Source organism: Schistocerca piceifrons, chromosome X, assembly GCF_021461385.2.
Source record: "Schistocerca piceifrons isolate TAMUIC-IGC-003096 chromosome X, iqSchPice1.1, whole genome shotgun sequence".
NCBI classification, from domain to species: domain Eukaryota; kingdom Metazoa; phylum Arthropoda; class Insecta; order Orthoptera; family Acrididae; genus Schistocerca; species Schistocerca piceifrons.
In genome coordinates this window covers 672,404,294-672,424,447 of record NC_060149.1, presented here as the reverse complement: position 1 = coordinate 672,424,447, position 20,154 = coordinate 672,404,294, and the positions used below count along the sequence as shown (strand labels likewise).

The window sequence follows — 20,154 nt, the reverse complement described above, 5'->3', positions numbered from 1 at the left end:
ACAAAAATATGGATATTTGGAAAAGATGTTTGACTTTCAACTCTCAAGGAAATTGTAATGTAAGTATTTGTTACAAGAAATAGGGAATTGGAGAGAGATGTGACTGTGTTTGTACACTGTAACTAGGGAAAAATCATTTTTATGCAACAGAAATCATAAAGTTAATCTCAGACACAAAGAAAACTTGCATGCAACATCCAAATTTGAACCTATTGCCATTAATATTTTTGTTACTGCCTGGCTATTTGTTCACACACAACTACCAATAAATGAGAAGCAAAGAGCTGTTTCTAATTTAAAAACTGCACAAACCAGGTTTTTCCCCCTTAGAAGTTGAGTTAAAAAATCTTATAACTGTTGTTCTAGGTAGAGTTTTGGTAAAATTTTAGTTTCACACAAGAATCAATTTCCATATACTGCTATTAGAAAGGTGCAAAAAGAAGATGTACATCTGTTTAAGATTCACAGGTTTCATCATCTGAACACTATTAAACTTTTGTTATTCTCTGTATTTCATTATACTGCATGTAAACAAGATGAATGAGTACAGTTCTTCCTGTATGTTTTTGTTTTAAATGTTTACTTTTAGTTGTATAGGAATTATTAAGACTGAAATTTTTTAATATTATGCTTGTTGCATATTTAAAAAGAAGCTTGAAACTAAAACATAAGTTTTATTATAAATTAATTTCACCTGCTCGTGACAGCAATAGAAATAGCATTATTATTCACAACTGTTCGTCAACTTCTGTCATCAAGATGTTCACGAAATCTGCACTCTGCATTCCAATGTGTAGAGCATGGCCCTGTCAGTGTGCATATTATGGGACTGTAACACTAGCCCACCATCTTCATTTCTTTTATTAAGGGGAGTTAAAAGAAATGCCTGTATATGATAAGAAGGCCTCTTTTGGTTATAAGTTGCAATAATTGCACTTAATGCCTTTTTGTGACTAAATTTATGTACAAGTGAGCAACAATACTTACAAACATGTAGAATTAAGATATATTTATATAATTTTAAGAACCTGAACATTTAGACCAAAATAATAAATAGAAACTGCTCTAATAATTTCCATGTATCTGTTTGAAACCAATAATATATCTGCTTTTCAAATGCTACATTTTCTTGACAAAAAACTGCCTCAATTCATACTATTACACTTCAGTTAGACAAAAATCAAACAAGCAAGTTTTAAATATGAAAAGTGATAGATAAAAATGTCATGGTCTTTGGCAGATCCATTTAATAACCAAGCAATATTTTCAATTTTTTGAACCTTGTGAAACTGAAGGATTAAATGGGGTGGGGGAATGAATGCATGTTATGTAATATGGTAACAAGGGTATCTCAGGTGCAGGGAAAAACAAACAAAGAAATAATAAGTTCAGAAGGCTATGAAAAGTAGGCCTATGTTGTTAATGAAATAGTCAGGGTATATTACATGCCTGTAAAATTACAGAGATACTAAGCAGGAAAGGAGAAGTGTCATGAAGAGAAGAAATAGGAAGGTAGAATATAAAAAAAGAAAATACCATGCCAGAAGAATAAACATATAGACATTTATACATTTGGAAATATAATACCACAGATAGACAGAAGTCATAGTACAAATACAAAGCTGAGGACTGATATGTGAGAAAAAGAAGAGACCTGAAGTTGGGAGAGAGGTTGGAGGTGGAGGTGGGGTGAAGAGCAGTGACAGGTGTGTATACAGTATAAATGGAGCAAGCAAAGAAAAGAGTTAAGATATTCAACATACATGGATGAGCAATCACAGGGGAAGAAGACAGTGGATTGGAATTGAAGACAATTGAACAATGGAAGTGAATAGCAAGTGCATGGCATATACATATCAGTAAATACTGAATCCAACTCCATTTTGATGGTTAAGTATGTGCTGCAGACAAGTTAGAGACCAGGAGTATCTGAAGTACCAAATTTTGATTCTTTCCTCACCCGCAACAGAGCTACTAGGGAACACATGAGCTCTTACCCATATTGGACAGAAGTACAAATGATGTTAGCTATACACTTCACTGGAGACATTTGTATAACTTTGGTGATCAGCACCACTAGTTAAAGTGAGAGTCAGGAAACTGTGCTGGTAATGACAGGGAACATGATGCTCTATGAAGGAGTAACATCTATATTATGTCATAAATTTTTTGAAGACATTTGCATCTGAAGTCACTGAAACATTTTGCTACAGTTGCCATGTCTTCTGGTACCATACTTGAGAAAATTTTGATGGCAGACTTCACACAAATGTATCAGCTCTGCTTCAGTCACCATGTATCATTGTCATAACTATTATTGTCAACAATAGGTATTTAGATATTTTCTAGTTTATTCCAGCTTCTCGTCCAACCTCTGAATACTAATATGCATACATTCAAAATCTCTGATCGTGTAAAATGTTGCACCCATGGCATAAATTCTTTGCTGTTTTCTGATTATTAAGTAAAGTTAATAAAACAATAGCTGATATCAAGAAGAGAATGTCATATATTTTGCAATGTATCTTTACCATCATGCCTGTTTCATTTTGCATCAGCATAAGATCACTGGTGATTCTTATAGTACAATGTTCGCGGTTGAACATTGCCTGTATAAATGGAATTGCCACAAAGATATTACAAAACCACAAATTTAAAACAGAATAAACATGTATTACATACATGAATACTCCACGAATATGATTCAAAATGTACTAGCAACAAAACCTGCATACCGAGCAGAAAATATGACATAACATACTACATTATCTTCAAATAACAAAGACAAATATCATGCACATAAACAGAAAAAGATTGTTAAAATGCTATCCTACATGTTTTGATCCATGCTCAATGAACTGACATTTAACTCTATTAATAAAGCAGCCTACATATTTGAATTTGAAATGAAGTTTCAGAAGAAACTAGGGATGTGGGTTTGAAAAAGGAGGCAGTAAAACTGAGATGGGACATTTTAGTAAAATTGTAATCCAAATATCTTTCCTTCTATGGCAGAGACATCAGGCACAATAATTTATTTCATTGTGCTTGTGTTTACTCATTTTCAGTTAAATCACACAGTGAGATTAGCTTTCAAAAATTATCAGTACAGGAAATTTTTGAACTGAATATGGGCTCCACCTCTCAATGTTAATGAAACATTCTGTTCAATGTATACATATAAAAAATGTAGATTTCACACAATATAATGTTGCCTATGAGTAGAACATACATTCTTGTCCTCAAAATCAGATGTGCCAATTTCTTTCCTCCAAAAGGGTAGTCAACTAAGTTGTCTGTCTGTGCTGAAACACCTAACAAACAAACCACTTGGTGTGTCAACTTAAAATGCTTGCACCAGCCTGTGTGCCACATGTGTTTATGCTTTCAGTATTACTATCACTAATTCTGTCTTAAACATCATGGCATTGCAGCCACAAAGCAAAGTAAGTGCAGGGAGAGTACTTCAGAGTCGGGCACATGGGATTATCTGTAATGCCACTAAATTTGTATTGAATAAAGAAAATTAGAGAATTCAGCACATCCCTCACAGTGAAATCCTCACAACTGCTGTCCCATGTGCAGCCACGGGGCAGCTAAAGGGCATGTTATATTACTTTTAGTCTACAAAAGCTTGCCCAAGAATGATTTCTTTCATATGGTATTAAACCTCAGTGTTCGTTACTTTCTGAGTTAGCTACTAGCATAGGTCTTGTAGCCAGTTATCATGCTTGATTGTCATAAAATAGTCTTTCATAAGTATGGCCACACAATACTCAAGTAATTGCAATTTATAACATAAACTTGATGTACACTGAAATGAATTCTGGGAAATCACTATTGGACATTTATATCAGTATGATGCTTGCCGCATTAAACCAACACTTGCACTTTACAATCAGGAAGTTACATTCATGTTTTGAATCCAATTACCATTACTACTGCATCTAAAAAGACACACTTTCTCATGTATAATGCTGTACAGTAAAAATAAAACAAACTCTCCTTCTTTTATTGAAAGATAAAGTTTTACATCCATGAAGAAATTGTATGAAATTTAAACCGTTTCTTCATAACAGTGCTTTGTAAACACACAGCTGTGTTGTTTCAAGGCACAATAGGTAATTTACCTATGCAGAAACATGGGATATTAGTTTCCAGCAATGAATTTCACAATGTATTTCATTCAGACAGATACTGACAGCAGACTCTGATAAAAGACAATCTTATTGTACATAACACATTGGTTACAACAAATCTTAAAATTAAGCACACTCAGGAAAGAAAATGTTTGTAGAATCACTTTGAGTATAGGTGGAAAGCAGTGCTGAAACTTGGCGTTTGTATTACAAAAACCACTGAATTCACAGCTCATCCCTTATTACAAATGACATAATTGTCCTATATACATTTCTGGTGAAAAGAGCTGAGAATGGTGCTCAGATGTCTTGTGCACTGTGGTATGCACATGAGAAACCATCATCTGTAATCTACAGTACATAAAGGAAATTAATTTTACTGTTAACCACAGCTGCATGTAGTACTGAAACCAGTTGCTTGATGTTACACAATGATTCTGTTTCATATCATGAAGCAACTGAGGAGAATCAGTTCTTTACATGCAAGATATGACCTGTACATCATGATCTAAACATTCCTGTGGGAGGTCAGCATAAAACTGGTCTCATTCAACAACCAAGGACAATTAATTCACTATATACAAAATGCAACCAATAAATCTTGATGAAAACATTTATGCAGCATTACAGCATGAAATATGTATGGCTTGCCTCCTTAATACTATGATATGAGAGGGCTACGAAAGCTGGATGTACAGACTCTGTTTACTGACAGTCGAGAGCTTGTGAAAAATTCCATAATAATTACAGTTGCAGAATGAATTTGGTTTATTTTTGACAATGGGGCAAAGAACCTGTTTTGATGTTCATAGAGCACTTTTTTAAATGCAAAAGGAACATAAATCATAAAATACAATATGGATTATACATTATTCTGTCTACAAATGTGTTATTCTATAATGAAAAACAAATGGGATGAAAAAAATTGAAAGTACTCACAGATAAAAAAAAAAAATTTACCATTTAATATGGCAGAGTGTGTACAATGAAAATTATAATGTGGCACGACTTCAAACTTACAAAGCAAATTTTATTAGAGCACTGTTCACAGATTTTTGCTCCAATGAATGTTTGGTTTCTGTGACGACATATTTTCAGTGCAAGGTACAAAAGTTTTTGCAAACTTGTGACACAGTTTGGTTACATACGGCCCTGACAGCATCTTGAAAGTGATCTTCTCAGTAAGCATATACAGTAAATAGTAGGGAGTTCACCTTCTTAGAAGAGTATGTTCTGGGGTTATTAGAAAATATGCCCCAAGCAAAAATCATGTCAGTCTTGCAATTGTTTTTCAGTTATTCAGGTCACACCTTTTATGTAATGCAGCAGAAGAGCTACGCCTAAATAACTTATCTTTTTTTTTTTTTGTAAATATATCCTTCTTTCTATGATTGATTTATTCCACTTAAAGTCTGCATTTTTGTTAAATCCAAATACGGAATGTGCTCAACAAAGCATAGGTCAAATAACTCACACAAATCTTATAATGTTAATTACAATCTTTTGTATTTACATTTGGTACTATTTAACAATAGACTATTGCTGCAGTGTGTGTGTATATATGCTATCAGACAAACAGCACTGTACACAACTGATGTAAAAGTCAGCTTTGCTGACCATTACATTTCATTTTTTGTTAAAGGCATTATTTCTCGTTCATATTCCTCACTTCCTTTTATTCCCACACCAATATTTGCTCACCCCTTTCCCTTCTCTCTCTCTCTCTCTCTCTCTCTCTCTCTCTCTCTCTCTCTCTCTCTCTCTCTCTCTCTCTCTCTCCCCCCCACCCACCCACCCACCCACCCACACACACACACACACACAATATTATATATTCTGTAGAATCACAAAATTTTGAGTTCCAGGAAGAGAAAAGCAGCAAATAGTCTTCAGACAAATTATTATCAACTTCCATACTCAGCTAATTATGTTTTAACACTGAAAAAGTAGTAATCAAGTTCATGTACAATGCCCTTATTTATTCACTCGCCATAATTTGTCACCTGTTTTTACACATTTCTATGTTGTTCAGCAGAAGGTTGTCCATAAAAAAGAAGGGTATCACATCCAAACATCCACATATTTTTAATTGCCTTACATAAGTCACTTAGCTTTCTGAACCTTCACCTTATTATTTAAAGTACTAAATGTATATTTCTTGATCACCTCTCATCAGAGTACTGATATACAGCAAAAATTCCAAAAACACCTGTGGCCAAAAGTGTGGGTAGCGATAATGATATAACCACTGTAGATGGAGCTGAGCTTGTTTCAAGACACCTTCCTGTAACAGAGAAAATATTAAATATGAAGTGAGCAATATATGTGGTCAAAATAGTAGTCTGCTAAAATTTTCTACGCATGCGCTGATAACAGTACTTGTTATTCAACATTTTGTAAGTTACTAATTAGAATTAAAAACGGAGAATATATGTGTACTTTTAACTAAACTTTTATCTTTCAAACAATTAAAAACCCATTACTTGCACAGAATAAGCATATTTACTCACAAGGCAACACCATAGAGTTTCTTTCATTTTTATGTTTATTTTCTTACTACTCCCAGTTTTTCAATATCACAAGTCTGTTATAAGGCTGAGGGCTTTTGTGGTTGTTATCATTTATAAAAGTTCCTATACTTTCATAGAATGTCATTCTTCTTATGACTTTTTTTTTATCAATATTTCAATTTCTCTATGTGAACCTCCTTCTTGGGTAGCATTTGCTGTAATGATGTGTTTTGTCACTTTCCACATTATTTAAAAGGTGATTTTTCCATGTTTTTTGGTTCACTCCAAGTCCAGTCAGTGCTGAGTTCTGACTGTTCTGGTTGACACACAGGCAGTTAGAATGGAACCAAGATTATCTTTTCATAATTGTAGAAGCTGTCTGCACTGCCTACAATGGGATGTGATTGTAGGCATTAGGGCTTTGCAACACATAGCCTTGTAGCTAATGAAGAAATCTGTGATAGCTGAAGATATCAAAGAACGCATGCAACAGGTCAACTTCCTTCTGTTCTGGAAAAATGAACGAGTCTATGGAAAATGAAACTTTCATATAACCAGTGCACCCTTTCATTTGTCATTTTATTAGAATGGCCATTCTGACTCTTACTTCACAGACTGGTTTCTTTCATAACACAGACACCTTTAACTAGCTACAATAGCAGTAGAAACATGGTGAGGAAAGTTCTGACAGAATGTAAATAATTTAGGAGTAAAGGTGGTCACTAACTGAATAGTAGAAACATTGAGTTGGAGCTGCAGTCAACCAATGTACTGCTCTACTGGATTCATGGCTTACAGTTAATAGACTACTTCTTAATGCAAAGAAGACTGTAGGCCTAACATTTCTTACAGTCCAGAACAGAAATCCCCCCATCCCAACTATACAAATAGGTGGAAATAGTACTGAACTGGAAAATGTAACTAAATTTCTTAGAATATCTGTCTTTGACACTATAAGCTGGAAGAGGCACACTGACAGCTAGCTATAAATTTAAGTAAAGTATGTTTTATGCTTCTGTAAGGCAGGGAAGTCAGGAGTATAAAATCCTAACATCAGTGTAACATGCTCTTTTTCACTCAATCCTAACATATGGCCTCATATTCTGTGGCCAAAGTTCTGAGTCCAATAAAATATTTAAGCTCCGAAAGAAAGCTGTCAGGATAATGTTATTTAAAAAGCAGAGAGACTCATGTAAACTATTCCAAAAACTAGATATTCTTCCACTTCCATACCAGTACATATTGGAGATACTAAGTTTTACCAAGCTAAATATTGGCAACGTGAAGCAGAATCTGGACTATCATCAGCACAACACTAGAGGGAAATACTCGGTGACTATTGGACAACAATCCAGCATGTTTTAAAATAAGTCTTAAATTAACATTAGTGAAATACTCTTTTTATAACTTACATTAATACTTTTAATGTGATTTTTCAATGTAATATTTGCACACTTATCTTTCTGCACTATAATTTATCTTCAAAATGTAAACTTCAATATGGCCTAACCAACAGTTAAAAATTGATCTACTTGTATGTACTCATAATATTTATGTAGTAAATCTTAACTACTGTATAAATTATGTAATGCTTATCTGTACTTAATTTGATTTTGAATGTATCCTCAAATTTTAATTTTAATTAGGCCTAGTTGACCTTAATTTTTGAACAACTTGTGAGTATACTAATACTATAACTTGGAATCTATAACTATCATACAATTGTGCAAGTCTAGGTGTATTTAATTTGGTGTTATGTATTTTTAAATGTTTAACTACTATAATGACTTGTCCCATATCATGTAGTACTCTCTGTACACAAAATGATTCAGTGGATCAATAAAGAATGAATGAACAGGTACACAAAAAAGAACAAAATTTTGCTATTTTTCATTCATTTTTATGTATCTGTCAACGATAGAATGCTTCTAAAATAGCTATGAGTAATGCCTGTACAAGACATAGCGGTACACATTCCATTCAACCAAATATTTCTTGACAACAAATGTCATATTGGTGTTTACCTCTGAATAATATTTGAAAAAAATCATTTTATATTGCATGAAAAAGGCGGATGTCACTCTAGCAGCACTGTTCCACAAACATTTTTTGCACCAATCATGGATGGGCCACTGAAATAATGAGTGTGTACTGGTACGGAAAAGAACATATTTCTTTATACATGATAACAATAGCACATAGAAAAAGTCAATGGAATTGCATCAGACTTGGCACACAGCTTCCACATCAGAAGACATTCCAATGATTCTGACTTGGTTGTCTACCATTCACTCGCACTTTACCAAGCTTGTCAGTTACACAAGAGCATTCTGTGGCATGGATCTGACACTATTGTCCTTGCATCTGCTGCAGCAGCGGCTTTGCCACTGAGGAAGATTGACATGTAATACACCTGTGTGCATTCAGAGGGAAGCACATAAAGTTGTGGCTCCTTTTGACATATTTCACAACATGTAGGTCATTCAGAAGTAATCACTGCACTGTACTGGAACCTGTGAATGAGAGAAGACGTATGCCATCAACAGATAGGATCAGGAAGATTTGCATGGATAACACCAACAGAGTAATCAGTCATTGACCAGAAGGATGTGTATGACCCATCATCCTCATTCGCAGAAGTTCAGAGAGTAGATGAGCACTCAATGAAATGTCCCAATAACCTGTAGTATGACTGTTGTACATCAAAATGAAGGACTATGCAATGTTGATCATTACAATTGTTATGCTAGGAATCGTAACAAATAGCAAATTTTAATTTATTGCAAATATATGGTACAGTAGGAAGATCATGTCATTTTTGGGGTGTACAGGGTGCAAAATATGGTACACAGAGCTGTAATCACTGGCAGAGACAATTGCTTTCATACAGATAAGCATTGCATCAAACCAAATTTGGATGACAGATATGGGTACATCTTTCTCTGCCAGTGTTCATCAAATGATAGTGGCTCATGAGTAATGGTTGTGGCAGTCTCTTGGCAACCCATGACCAAATGTTTTCAGTGGAAGAGAGATGTGGAGAATGTGCTGGTCAGGGCAACAGTCTGACACCCTCAGTATCAAAGTAGATCAGGATGGCATGGGAAATGTACGGTCTTGAGTTATCATGTCAAAAGACAGACATAGAACCTTTGATATAAGACACAGCCACAGACCCTAAAATACCATAAATATTATGGCATGTTGTACACATTATCAACTATACAAACCACAGATGATTGTACTGTGTATCCATTGTCACCTCATACATGGCCAGTATGAGCATGATGAATGCAGTCATATGGATACATTCATTGTACTGTACTCAGAACTAAGACTTATCTACAAATAACAACACGGTGCTAGTCCTGCGTCCAGTGTTGTCATCAGGAGCATCACTGCTATCGTGACCTTTTTTGCTGTTGTGTCAATGGAAACTGCAACAATGGTTACCATACCCACAGTCTGTCATTCTCCAGACATCATTGCACTGCCTATTTGAATACTCATCCTGCTACAAACAAGCCCATTTCCTGACTCAAACTGCATGATACAGCTGTATGATCCTGCACAGTGAAGCAAATAATGTCTCTACACTCTCAGGCACTATTTACATTGGGCCATTGAGATCCTGCAAGATATTCAGTACAGTCCTTCAGAACCCATCAATTCCATATTCGTGTGACACTCCTGTGATCCCATCCAACACAAGCAGCAATATCACAGAACAATAAATCAGTCTCAATAGGCCACACCCATGCCTTTGTCAATTATGGCATGTAATGGTAGACATTTCTCCTTAAAGAATGCATAACACAATCTTCTGACAACCAGCATTCAAATCTGATTTCTCAATGGAAACCTGCTACATAATTCTTATATAACGAACATAGATGGTCTTACTTCTACCTATGCTGCCCAGTTACACTGAAATGCTTATCATTTGCACTTATAAACACGTAGTACATTACATGCCAATTTGATCTTTGTTCCATGGTGTTCATGGTATTGTAATTTTAGTGACCAGCAGAAGCCTGATTTGATGCAGCTCTCCACACTAGTCTATCCTGTGTAAGACTCTTCATCTCTGCACAACTGTTGTAGCCTACATCATTTTGGACCTGATTACTGTAACCAAGGCTACTGGTCTCTGTTACACTCACTCAGTGTGACAATAAGCAGTAGATAATCAGCAACCACATAATGCAACTGAATAAGAAATATTTTATTACTCAAGTAGTAGCTCTTCTATTAATTCTGCTATGTTCAATTTCAACTCATGGAAGCACAAATGGAATAAAGACATTTAGTGATAGTTAATCATTAATACAATTTATAGAACTAGATCATGGGCTCTGAGTGTGAGGCTGACATTATGTCAATCTATGAAGGAATTAATGTCTGACAGCTGCATCTTCCTGGCAACATATAGCTCAACTCATTGTGCATTGCTTAATATTCTCTGCCAAGATCCAATTACTTGAAAATGATGACTGAATGAAAGAGATTGGCATGTCATTGCTGCCAATAATTCCAGGCACTGTAATTGCATGATACTTCATGTCAAAATATTGAGGAGATCCTGATCTGGCTATACAGTAATGTATCAAGATGGTCAGATCATAGAGATAAATCTATCTGACTGCAGATAATTTCTTTAGTCACTCTCAGTGGATTTGCAGGAAGTTACTTGCATACAACTAGGCACTGATGTGTTGCATAAACTCACTTACATATTACAAAAACAGGAAAAATAAAAAAAATAAAACATGTCTACATTGGAAAATTAATATGCAAATGAAATATGCTGAAAAACATTCACATCTCTATTTGCAGATTTCATCACCTTGTTTTGAAAAACAAAATTATTTCAAAACTGAATGTCTAGCATTAAACTATAATTTAGACAAATTCAAAATACTAGAAATGTGAATCATTAGGCAAATATTTGTCCCATGAAACACTATAGAAGGTTGTAAATTAGGTAGTAATGACAAAATTTATCAAAACACAGAGACCATCAAAAATAAGAAAGAGAAGACTTGTAGTTTCGGATATTTATTTCACATCCTTGCCAGCAGATTAACCAAAAAGATCTTCAAATATTTGTAGAATAAGACGTCAACAAGAAATAGGACCTATGAAGTGAAAAGGATCTAGGAAAAAAATAATATGAAGGCTGAAGAAATGGCTGACACAGAAGTATTTAGGGAAAAAGTATTGGATATAGAAAGATTCCAAAGCATAAGGGTGAAAAAAAAAAAACTGGTATGAAGTGTTCAGATGACAGGAAGAAAAAAGTAAGTGAACAGGTGAAATAGTACTGGAAGAAAAAAAGAGAACCATGAATAAGGAATTGACACTGACCCATCCGTGAGGGGGGAGGGGAGGGGATTCTTATGTCAGATTCTGGATCTTTGAAGTTTAAGTCAAGCGCCTATGCACTCTTGTAAGCAATTACCTGTTACTCTCATACATTCTGCAGCCACACTGCACACTCTTTCTAGAATTAATGTTCCAGATTTTAAAACCATGTGTTGAACAAAGCTAAATGTCATTCTTATAGTAATCCATATGGTGAAAAATTGTGATTGCAATTCAGGTGGCAGGTTGTAAACAATTTCTTAGAGAAACAATACAAACGAAACTTAATGCACTATCCCTGAAAATGAAATCACTTGTCAGTGAAGTAGGTCTCATTTTGTTAACCACGTTGCACAATAGTGTTCAGTTTTCAGAAAATACTTGTATGTACACTGACCATTCCTGTCAGCCCTTAGTGCCAAAATGTCAACTCGCAGCTCAAAGGCAATGTAATGAAAAGTTTCCTAACTTAGAATACATTTTTATCTTTACATGAATATGAAACAGGTTTCCTGCAGTTTTTAAATGACACTGCATATGTTTACTCTAGGGCAAAGTATTTGGAGATACACTCCCAGAATATTGGGTGGCATCATCTCCAATCACTGTTTAACTACTGTATCATAAAACAAACGCTAGCCACTTGGCAGAATACTAACTGATGAGACATGATGGGCTTGACCATGCTAAACTACTAAGGAAAAAGCTGCCATGTTGACTACTGACTGTGCTGTCATGTATTGTAGGCAGATACTCTCAAATACACCACTCCTTGAAGCCAAGGACTTAATTCCTGCACACTGAAAGTTGCTGCAAAATTTATGATTTTGCATACCATTTTTATCATTTATTGTCTACAACATTTTCAATTTACTAGATTGCATTAACACAGAATGTTAAATACTAATACAGAACATATTTTTGTCCTCCAAGTGATTGTGAAGCTTGTCACTCTAAGCACATCCATCTGTTGCACTGTCAGTAGAGCAGGACATGTTCTCCTATTGGAGACAGACAATTGTAGCTGAACTTCATGCTGTGGGTGTGGTGGTGCTAACAAAATCACACTCCTCTTACTGAGACAATAATTAAGATTGATACAAGAAATCTATAAGGTTTGTTATATAAGCTTTTATTAAATAACTATCTGCAAGATTACAAACAGGAATAGATTCAGACAATTCATTTATGAGACCTACCAACCTAAAACTCATCGATTATTTTTGAGATGTCCATATTCTCTAGCAACTCATGTTCAACAGAAAGTTCAATGTTATTTGTCCCACACTGACCTTTACTTCATTCTTAATTCCTTGTATGGTGGGTGTGTACCTAAATGAAATTCAAATGTAGCCTTTAGTTTAGGGTATGCTTCTTTTTTCTTGATAATTCATCTTTGATTACAAGGAGAATTTCAATTCAGAATTTTGAAGTTGGCTAAAGATTTATAACATCATCATGATTCAAACAATTGGTGATCAAGCCAAACGATAGTGAGTCATTGATAGCCAGAGATGTTTTTACCTTTGTGCTTAAAACTAGCAAACACTTGTATTGGAGCTATGATGTATGCATGTAAATGTTTGAATAACATATCTGAAAATTTAAAAAACTGAAATGAAACACAGGTGGCCTGAAACAGCAGCTGTATCTTACTCCACAATAAAGCCACAGTTCCTGTTTCCAACATTTTTCTGGTGTTCAATAGCCCTTAAGCTGCTGCAAAACATTCTTTATGCCAGTATGTCAGTCACTGACATCTGAAGAACATTCATTCTAGTGTCAGATAATCTTCCAGGAAGAAGAAAGTGATAGTCACAATTTGACCTTGTGTTTTCTTGAAATTCTCATTAATGGGTAGAAGCTGGGAAGAATGTACACTGATGGGAAAATAATTGCAGGACCAAGAAGGAGTTGTGCGACGTAAGCAAAAGTCAGTTCATGTGTTGCTACATCTGAAAGACAATGTCTACTCAGATTTCACACCAGTCGCATAAGAATGGTGCTAGTAGCACTACTATAAGGATGCAAATCAGGTTTGTTTTAAGTACACACTGTAATGATCAGTAGGGTTAGTTACCTTTGAGATTAGATGTGACGAGCTGACGTTAGTCAAGAATGCCCTTAAGGTGACAAAGTCGCCATTATCAACAGCTCACTGATTTTGACTGAGTTCATGTAACAGGGCTACGAGAAGCTGGATGTTACTCCTGTGGTATTGCAGAAAGAGTTGGCAGGAATGTAGCTGCTGTACATGACTGCTGACAGCAGTGGTCAGTAGAATGTATGGTCACAAGAAGATTGGGCTCCAGATGGTTACATGGCACTACCAAGAGGAAAGAATATTGTGTCTGATCAATGGTTATGGTACATTATACTGCACTGCAGCAGCAATCTGAACAGAAGGTGACACCACAGTCACACAACAAACTGTTACAGTTTTCTTCAATAAAATTCTTCAGGGTATCAGACCGCATCGTCATAATTTAAAATGCGCCAACGTTTCGGCCAGCGTTGCAGCTAGCCTTCATCAGGGCCTTACGTTAACTGCTAAATGAACACACTTGATTCCTTAAATAGCTGCACGAGAAAACCGTGTCGTTACTTGATTGGCTGTAAAGGGAGGAGGAGGAGGGGTGAAAGGTATGCTTTATTGGTGTTTCCTTTATTATCTGTCATTGGCTGAAATAGCTGTTTTCTATTGGTCTTTATATTAATCCACCCCATTGGAGGAGACGGACGAATAGCGAACAGGTGATGGCTGTGACGTCACACTGTTTCCATGCTGTCCAGAAGCCGGCTGCGGTGTCCCATTGCTCTGTGCGCTCGCGACCACTGCGGCTCTCCGCGTGTCTGCATGACGTCACAGCCATCACCTGTTCGCTATTCGTCCGTCTCCTCCAATGGGGTGGATTAATATAAAGACCAATAGAAAACAGCTATTTCAGCCAATGACAGATAATAAAGGAAACACCAATAAAGCATACCTTTCACCCCTCCTCCTCCTCCCTTTACAGCCAATCAAGTAACGACACGGTTTTCTCGTGCAGCTATTTAAGGAATCAAGTGTGTTCATTTAGCAGTTAACGTAAGGCCCTGATGAAGGCTAGCTGCAACGCTGGCCGAAACGTTGGCGCATTTTAAATTATGACGATGCGGTCTGATACCCTGAAGAATTTTATTGAAGAAGACAACGGCCGCGGAAGCCTACGCTTACTGTTACAGTTTTGTTACTTCATGGATAGCGCCAAGCCATATGCAATATAGCCTGCCTTCCATTAATGCCAAACCACTGCCATTTGCAATTTCAGTGGTGTCAAGTGAGAGTACATTGGAGGGCAGGATGGTGGTCTGTAATGTTTTCTGATGGAAGCTGTTTCTGCCTTGGTGCAAATGATTAGTGTGTGTCAGTTGGAAGGAGGCAATTGAGGGCCTACAAGTTACCTGCCTGCATGCTAGATGCACTGGACAAACACCTGCAGTTACGATGTGAGGTGCAGTTTCACATGAGAGCAGGAGCACTCCAGTGGGTTTCCCGTGCACACTACAAATCTGTACATCGATCTGGTGATTCAACCTGTTGTGCTGTCTTTCATGAACAGCATTTCAGGAGGTGTTTTCCAACAGGAAATGCTCACTCACATATCACTGTTGTAACCCAACTTCCTCTACAGAGTGTTGACATGTTGCCTTAGCCTACACCATCACCAGATCTGTTTCCAATTGAGCACACATGGGACATCATCAGATGACAACATTAGTGTCATCCAAAACCAGCGTAAACCATCCCTGTAATGACTAACTAAGTGCAACAGGCATGTCACTCCATGCCCCAAGCTGACATCCAGCACCTATACAACATACTGCATGCATGTTTGCATGATTGTACTCAACATTCTAGCAATTACACTGGTTATTAATGTATCATCATTTCCAACAGATTATCTTGCACTTACATTATCCTGTTATCCTGCAATATCAATCACTTAAATAGGTTCCTAGACAAATTTATTCCAAAAATTTCATTACTCTACTTTATTTTTTGGTGTTGCGATCTTTTTTCCATTAGCATATAGAGACTTTAATAATCATAAAAAAAATAACACACACGTCTTCTAAATAACTATCAGCTGTACATTTTCTTAGCAATATCAAAGGTTCAATGACTATAATATCAGTGAGACACAGTTGGAGTCTGTCAACTATACAAATACCTGAGTGTAGTGGCAGTTTATACAGGAATGGAATGCTCACACAAGCTTAATCATGGGTAAAGCAGGTGGTAGGCTTTAGTTAATTAGTAGAACACTGGGGAAGTGCCGTCAGTCCACAAAGGAGATAGCTTACAAATCATTCATGCCACTCATCCTAGAATATTTTTCAAGTGCATGGAGATGTACCAGGTAGGACTAACAGATGACACTGAATGTATACATAGAAGGGCAGCACAATTGGTCACAGGTTTGTTTGGACCCTGGGAGAGTGTCACAGAGATGCTGAAGAACCTGAACTGCCAGACTCTTGAACATAGACATAAACTATCCTGAGAAAGCCTACTTACAAGGTTTCAAGAACTGGCTTTAAATGATGCTTCTAGGAATGTACTGCAACTCCCTAAATATCCTAAATCCTGCTCCCATATGGATCATGAGGACAAGATTAGAACAATTACAGCATGCACAGAGGCATTTAAACAACCATTGTTCCCATGGTCCATATGTGAATGGAATTGGAAAAAGCCCTAATGACTGGTACAGTGGGATGTTCCCTCTACCATGCAATTCACAGTGGTTTGCAGAGTATTAGTGTAGATGTTTATTTATTTTATTTATTTATATCCCATAAATCCAATACTGCGAGGGGTTCACCTGGATGTAGGACGTGTCAGACTTATTACAAATAATACAAAAGGAATACATAAAAGTACCTCTTGCAAGAGGATATCTGGTATAAAACAAAATACACATTAATAGGTACAGAAAAAATTACATTAAAAATATGGTAGATCTTAATAGCTAAATGAAAGACAGTAATGTTAACAGTGATTGTGAGTATCGTAATGCACAATAGCACATCAAATTAGTAAACGAAAAAATCAATTACAGTTAACTCTACTGAAATATTCTTCTACCAAACAGAAGGAATTATCTAATAAATACTGTGTGAGCTGTTGTTTAAATTTGGGAAGCTCGTGGATAAGAAATTTCAGTGATGGTGGGAGAGCATTGAACACCTTGCAGCTCATGTAACAGCCTCCTTTTTGTACAATAGTAAGGTTTTTTGATTTGTAATGGAGGTCTATCTTCCTCCTGGTATTGTGGGTATGGTATGAATCATTGGTTTTGTACGATTGTCCATTTTTACCAATGAAACATAACAGGGAGTAGATGTCTAGGCTGGACTCCGCTCATTATCCTAATAACTTTCTTTTGGGTAATGAATATTTTTTTGGATAGTGGCGGATTACCCCAGAAAACTATGCCATACAGCAATAATGCATGGAAATAACTAAAATAAGCAGTTTTTGTGGTGTCTTAGTCACATACAGTGGAAATAATATGAACAACGAATGTTGCTGAGCTGAGCTTTTTGTGCAGGTACGAAATATGTTCAGACCATTTTAGACTGTTGTCAATGTGTACACCCAGAAACTTGGTTGACTCAACTTGTAGTAACTCACTACCATTCAATGTAATACTTAATTGATCCTCAACTTTTTTCGTTACTTGGAAATGCACAAGCTGGGTCTTATTAACATTTAGTGATAACCCATTATTTACAAACCAATTACATACTTCACTAAAGACAATATTCGCTGATTCCTCAAGATTGAGTTTGGGAGTTTTGTTGATGAAGATAGAAGTGTAATGAGCAAAAGGAGTAAAGTGAGTTTTAAAGCTAGTATGCAAGGGAAGGTCATTGATAAAGATGAGGAAAAGAAGGGGGCCAAGTACAGAGCCCTGAGGAACACCACAGCCAATAGAGCCCCAGCTAGAAGACACAGAGTACCCCTCAGAGTTGTTCAACATGACCTTCTGCTTTCTTCCAGCTATGTAGGATTTAATCCATGAGCCAACTGAGCCACTTATACCATAATATTCAGCCTTTGCTAAGAGGGTTGGATGATGTACCAGTATCAATAATTAAGAAACTTGCTCCATGTGTTGTCAAACCTATAGTACACATAGCAAAACTTGTCCCTTAGTGAAAGGATAAACTCTCTAAAGTGCTACCTCTATACAAAAATGGTGACAGACACAAAATAGAAAATTACCGACCTATATCTCTCCGCCAAGCCTTCTCCAAAATACTTGAGGAACTAATGAAAATCAGGGTTACAAAATATCTAGAAAAACATAAACTAATAAATAACAGTCAACATGGTTTTCGAGCAGGGCACAGTACAGAAACAGCCATATTGGACTACACAACAGAAATAGTAAGAAATTTGGAGTCAAATAAACAGGTTGTTGGAATTAATCTAGATTTATCCAAAGCCTTCGATACTATGAACCATGTAATATTATTAGGGAAACTTGAAGCAATAGGTATCAGGGGTACTGTTAAAAAATGGTTTGAATCTTATCTGCAAAACAGGTCACAAGTTGTTGAGCTGAGGTCATCCAACAATCTTCACAATTTTAAACTCATATCTGAACCAAAACAAATTGAAATAGGTGTTCCACAGGGCAGCATTCTGGGCCCATTGTTATTTCTAATTTATATCAATGATATACAGGCTCCAGACAGTTCAGCCAAAATTCTACTATTTGCAGGTGACACGAGTATCATAATTAGTGGTATAAAAGAATCATTGTGTACTACAGCAGAAAAAATGCTCTCATACATGCAGTCATGGCTTTATTCAAATTAGCTGACATTAAATATAAAGAAAACAAACTTTATATAGTATGGAAGCAAGTGTCAAGGGGAAAATATGTGCCTTATGCTGGATAGCAAACAAATAGAAAAAATGTGCACCACAAAGTTTCTGGGAATGCGAATTGACCAAGATTTAAACTGGAATGAACACAATGTATATCTTACTCAGAAACATAGTTCAGCATGTTTTGCCGTAAGAATAATATCCAAGGTATGTAGCAAGGAATGTATTAGAGCAGTGTGCTTTAGTTATTTCCAATCAGTTACAAGCTATGGCATAAGTTTTTGGGGAAAAACCAGGTCAAGACTAAATGATCTTTTTTATTATGTAAAAAAGAGTTATTTGTATCATGCCACACAGCCCACCACAAACTCACTGTAGACCCTTATTCAGACAACTAAAGATACTCACAATACCATCAATATATATTTTTAAATGCCTGGAAATGATCAGTAAAAATAACTGCTATCTCCAAACCAACTCAAGCTACCATGATTACAATACAAGGCATTGTAAAGACTTCCACATTCCATATGTAGCAAAAACTAGAAGTCAGAAACATGTTAGCCACTTAGGAGTAAAGCTTTTAAATGCACTTCCATCTCATATTAAAGAATTGAAAGGCAAAAATAATTTCAAGGGTGAAGTAAAAAAATACTTGATGGAAAAATGCTACTACAGTGTAAATGAATACATGTCTCAGACTGTGGATTGGAACCTGTACTTATTTTTTTAAAAATTTAAACTAATTTAATTATGTTTTCAACTCCGTAATTATGGTATTTATGAAAAATCTGTTAAATATCCGTAATACGTTTTGTGTATAAGGCATAGTTCATGATCTATGATTGTTTATCATGAGCACGTACATTTGTTTTTGTGTAATACGTTCTTGTACACTACTTATGTACTATGTGTATGTAAGTTGTTTTGCTGTTTGTATATGTTTGTCCATTTATTATGTGTATGTGTTGTTATCTGTTATGTGTAATCAAATGACAAATCCTAAATCACATGCGTGATCTATTGGATGCTAAATAAATAAATAAAGGATTTCATGATTAACACTATCAAAGGCCTTAGAAAGGTCACAGAAGATACCAACAGGAGATAATTTATTATTAAAAGACTCTAAGATTTGATGGGTGAAGGAAAAAAATAGCTTGTTCTGTTGTCACACCCTGTTGAAATCCGAACTGGCTACTGTTTAATACCTTATAATGCGTGAGGTGTTCAATAAGTCTTTTCTGAACCAATT

The 20,154-nt window shown here is 35.9% G+C and overlaps 1 protein-coding gene across 1 annotated transcript in view; it reads right to left on the bottom strand.

The window, feature by feature from the left end:
* Positions 1 to 5,963: 5,963 nt before the first annotated feature.
* Positions 5,964 to 20,154, bottom strand: part of LOC124722667 — a 625,281-nt gene continuing 611,090 nt past the window's right edge. The window contains exon 12 of the mRNA XM_047247812.1: positions 5,964 to 6,423. Coding sequence (XP_047103768.1) covers positions 6,302 to 6,423 — 122 coding nt within the window. The 3' untranslated portion in view covers positions 5,964 to 6,301. The remainder of the gene's footprint in view (positions 6,424 to 20,154) is intronic.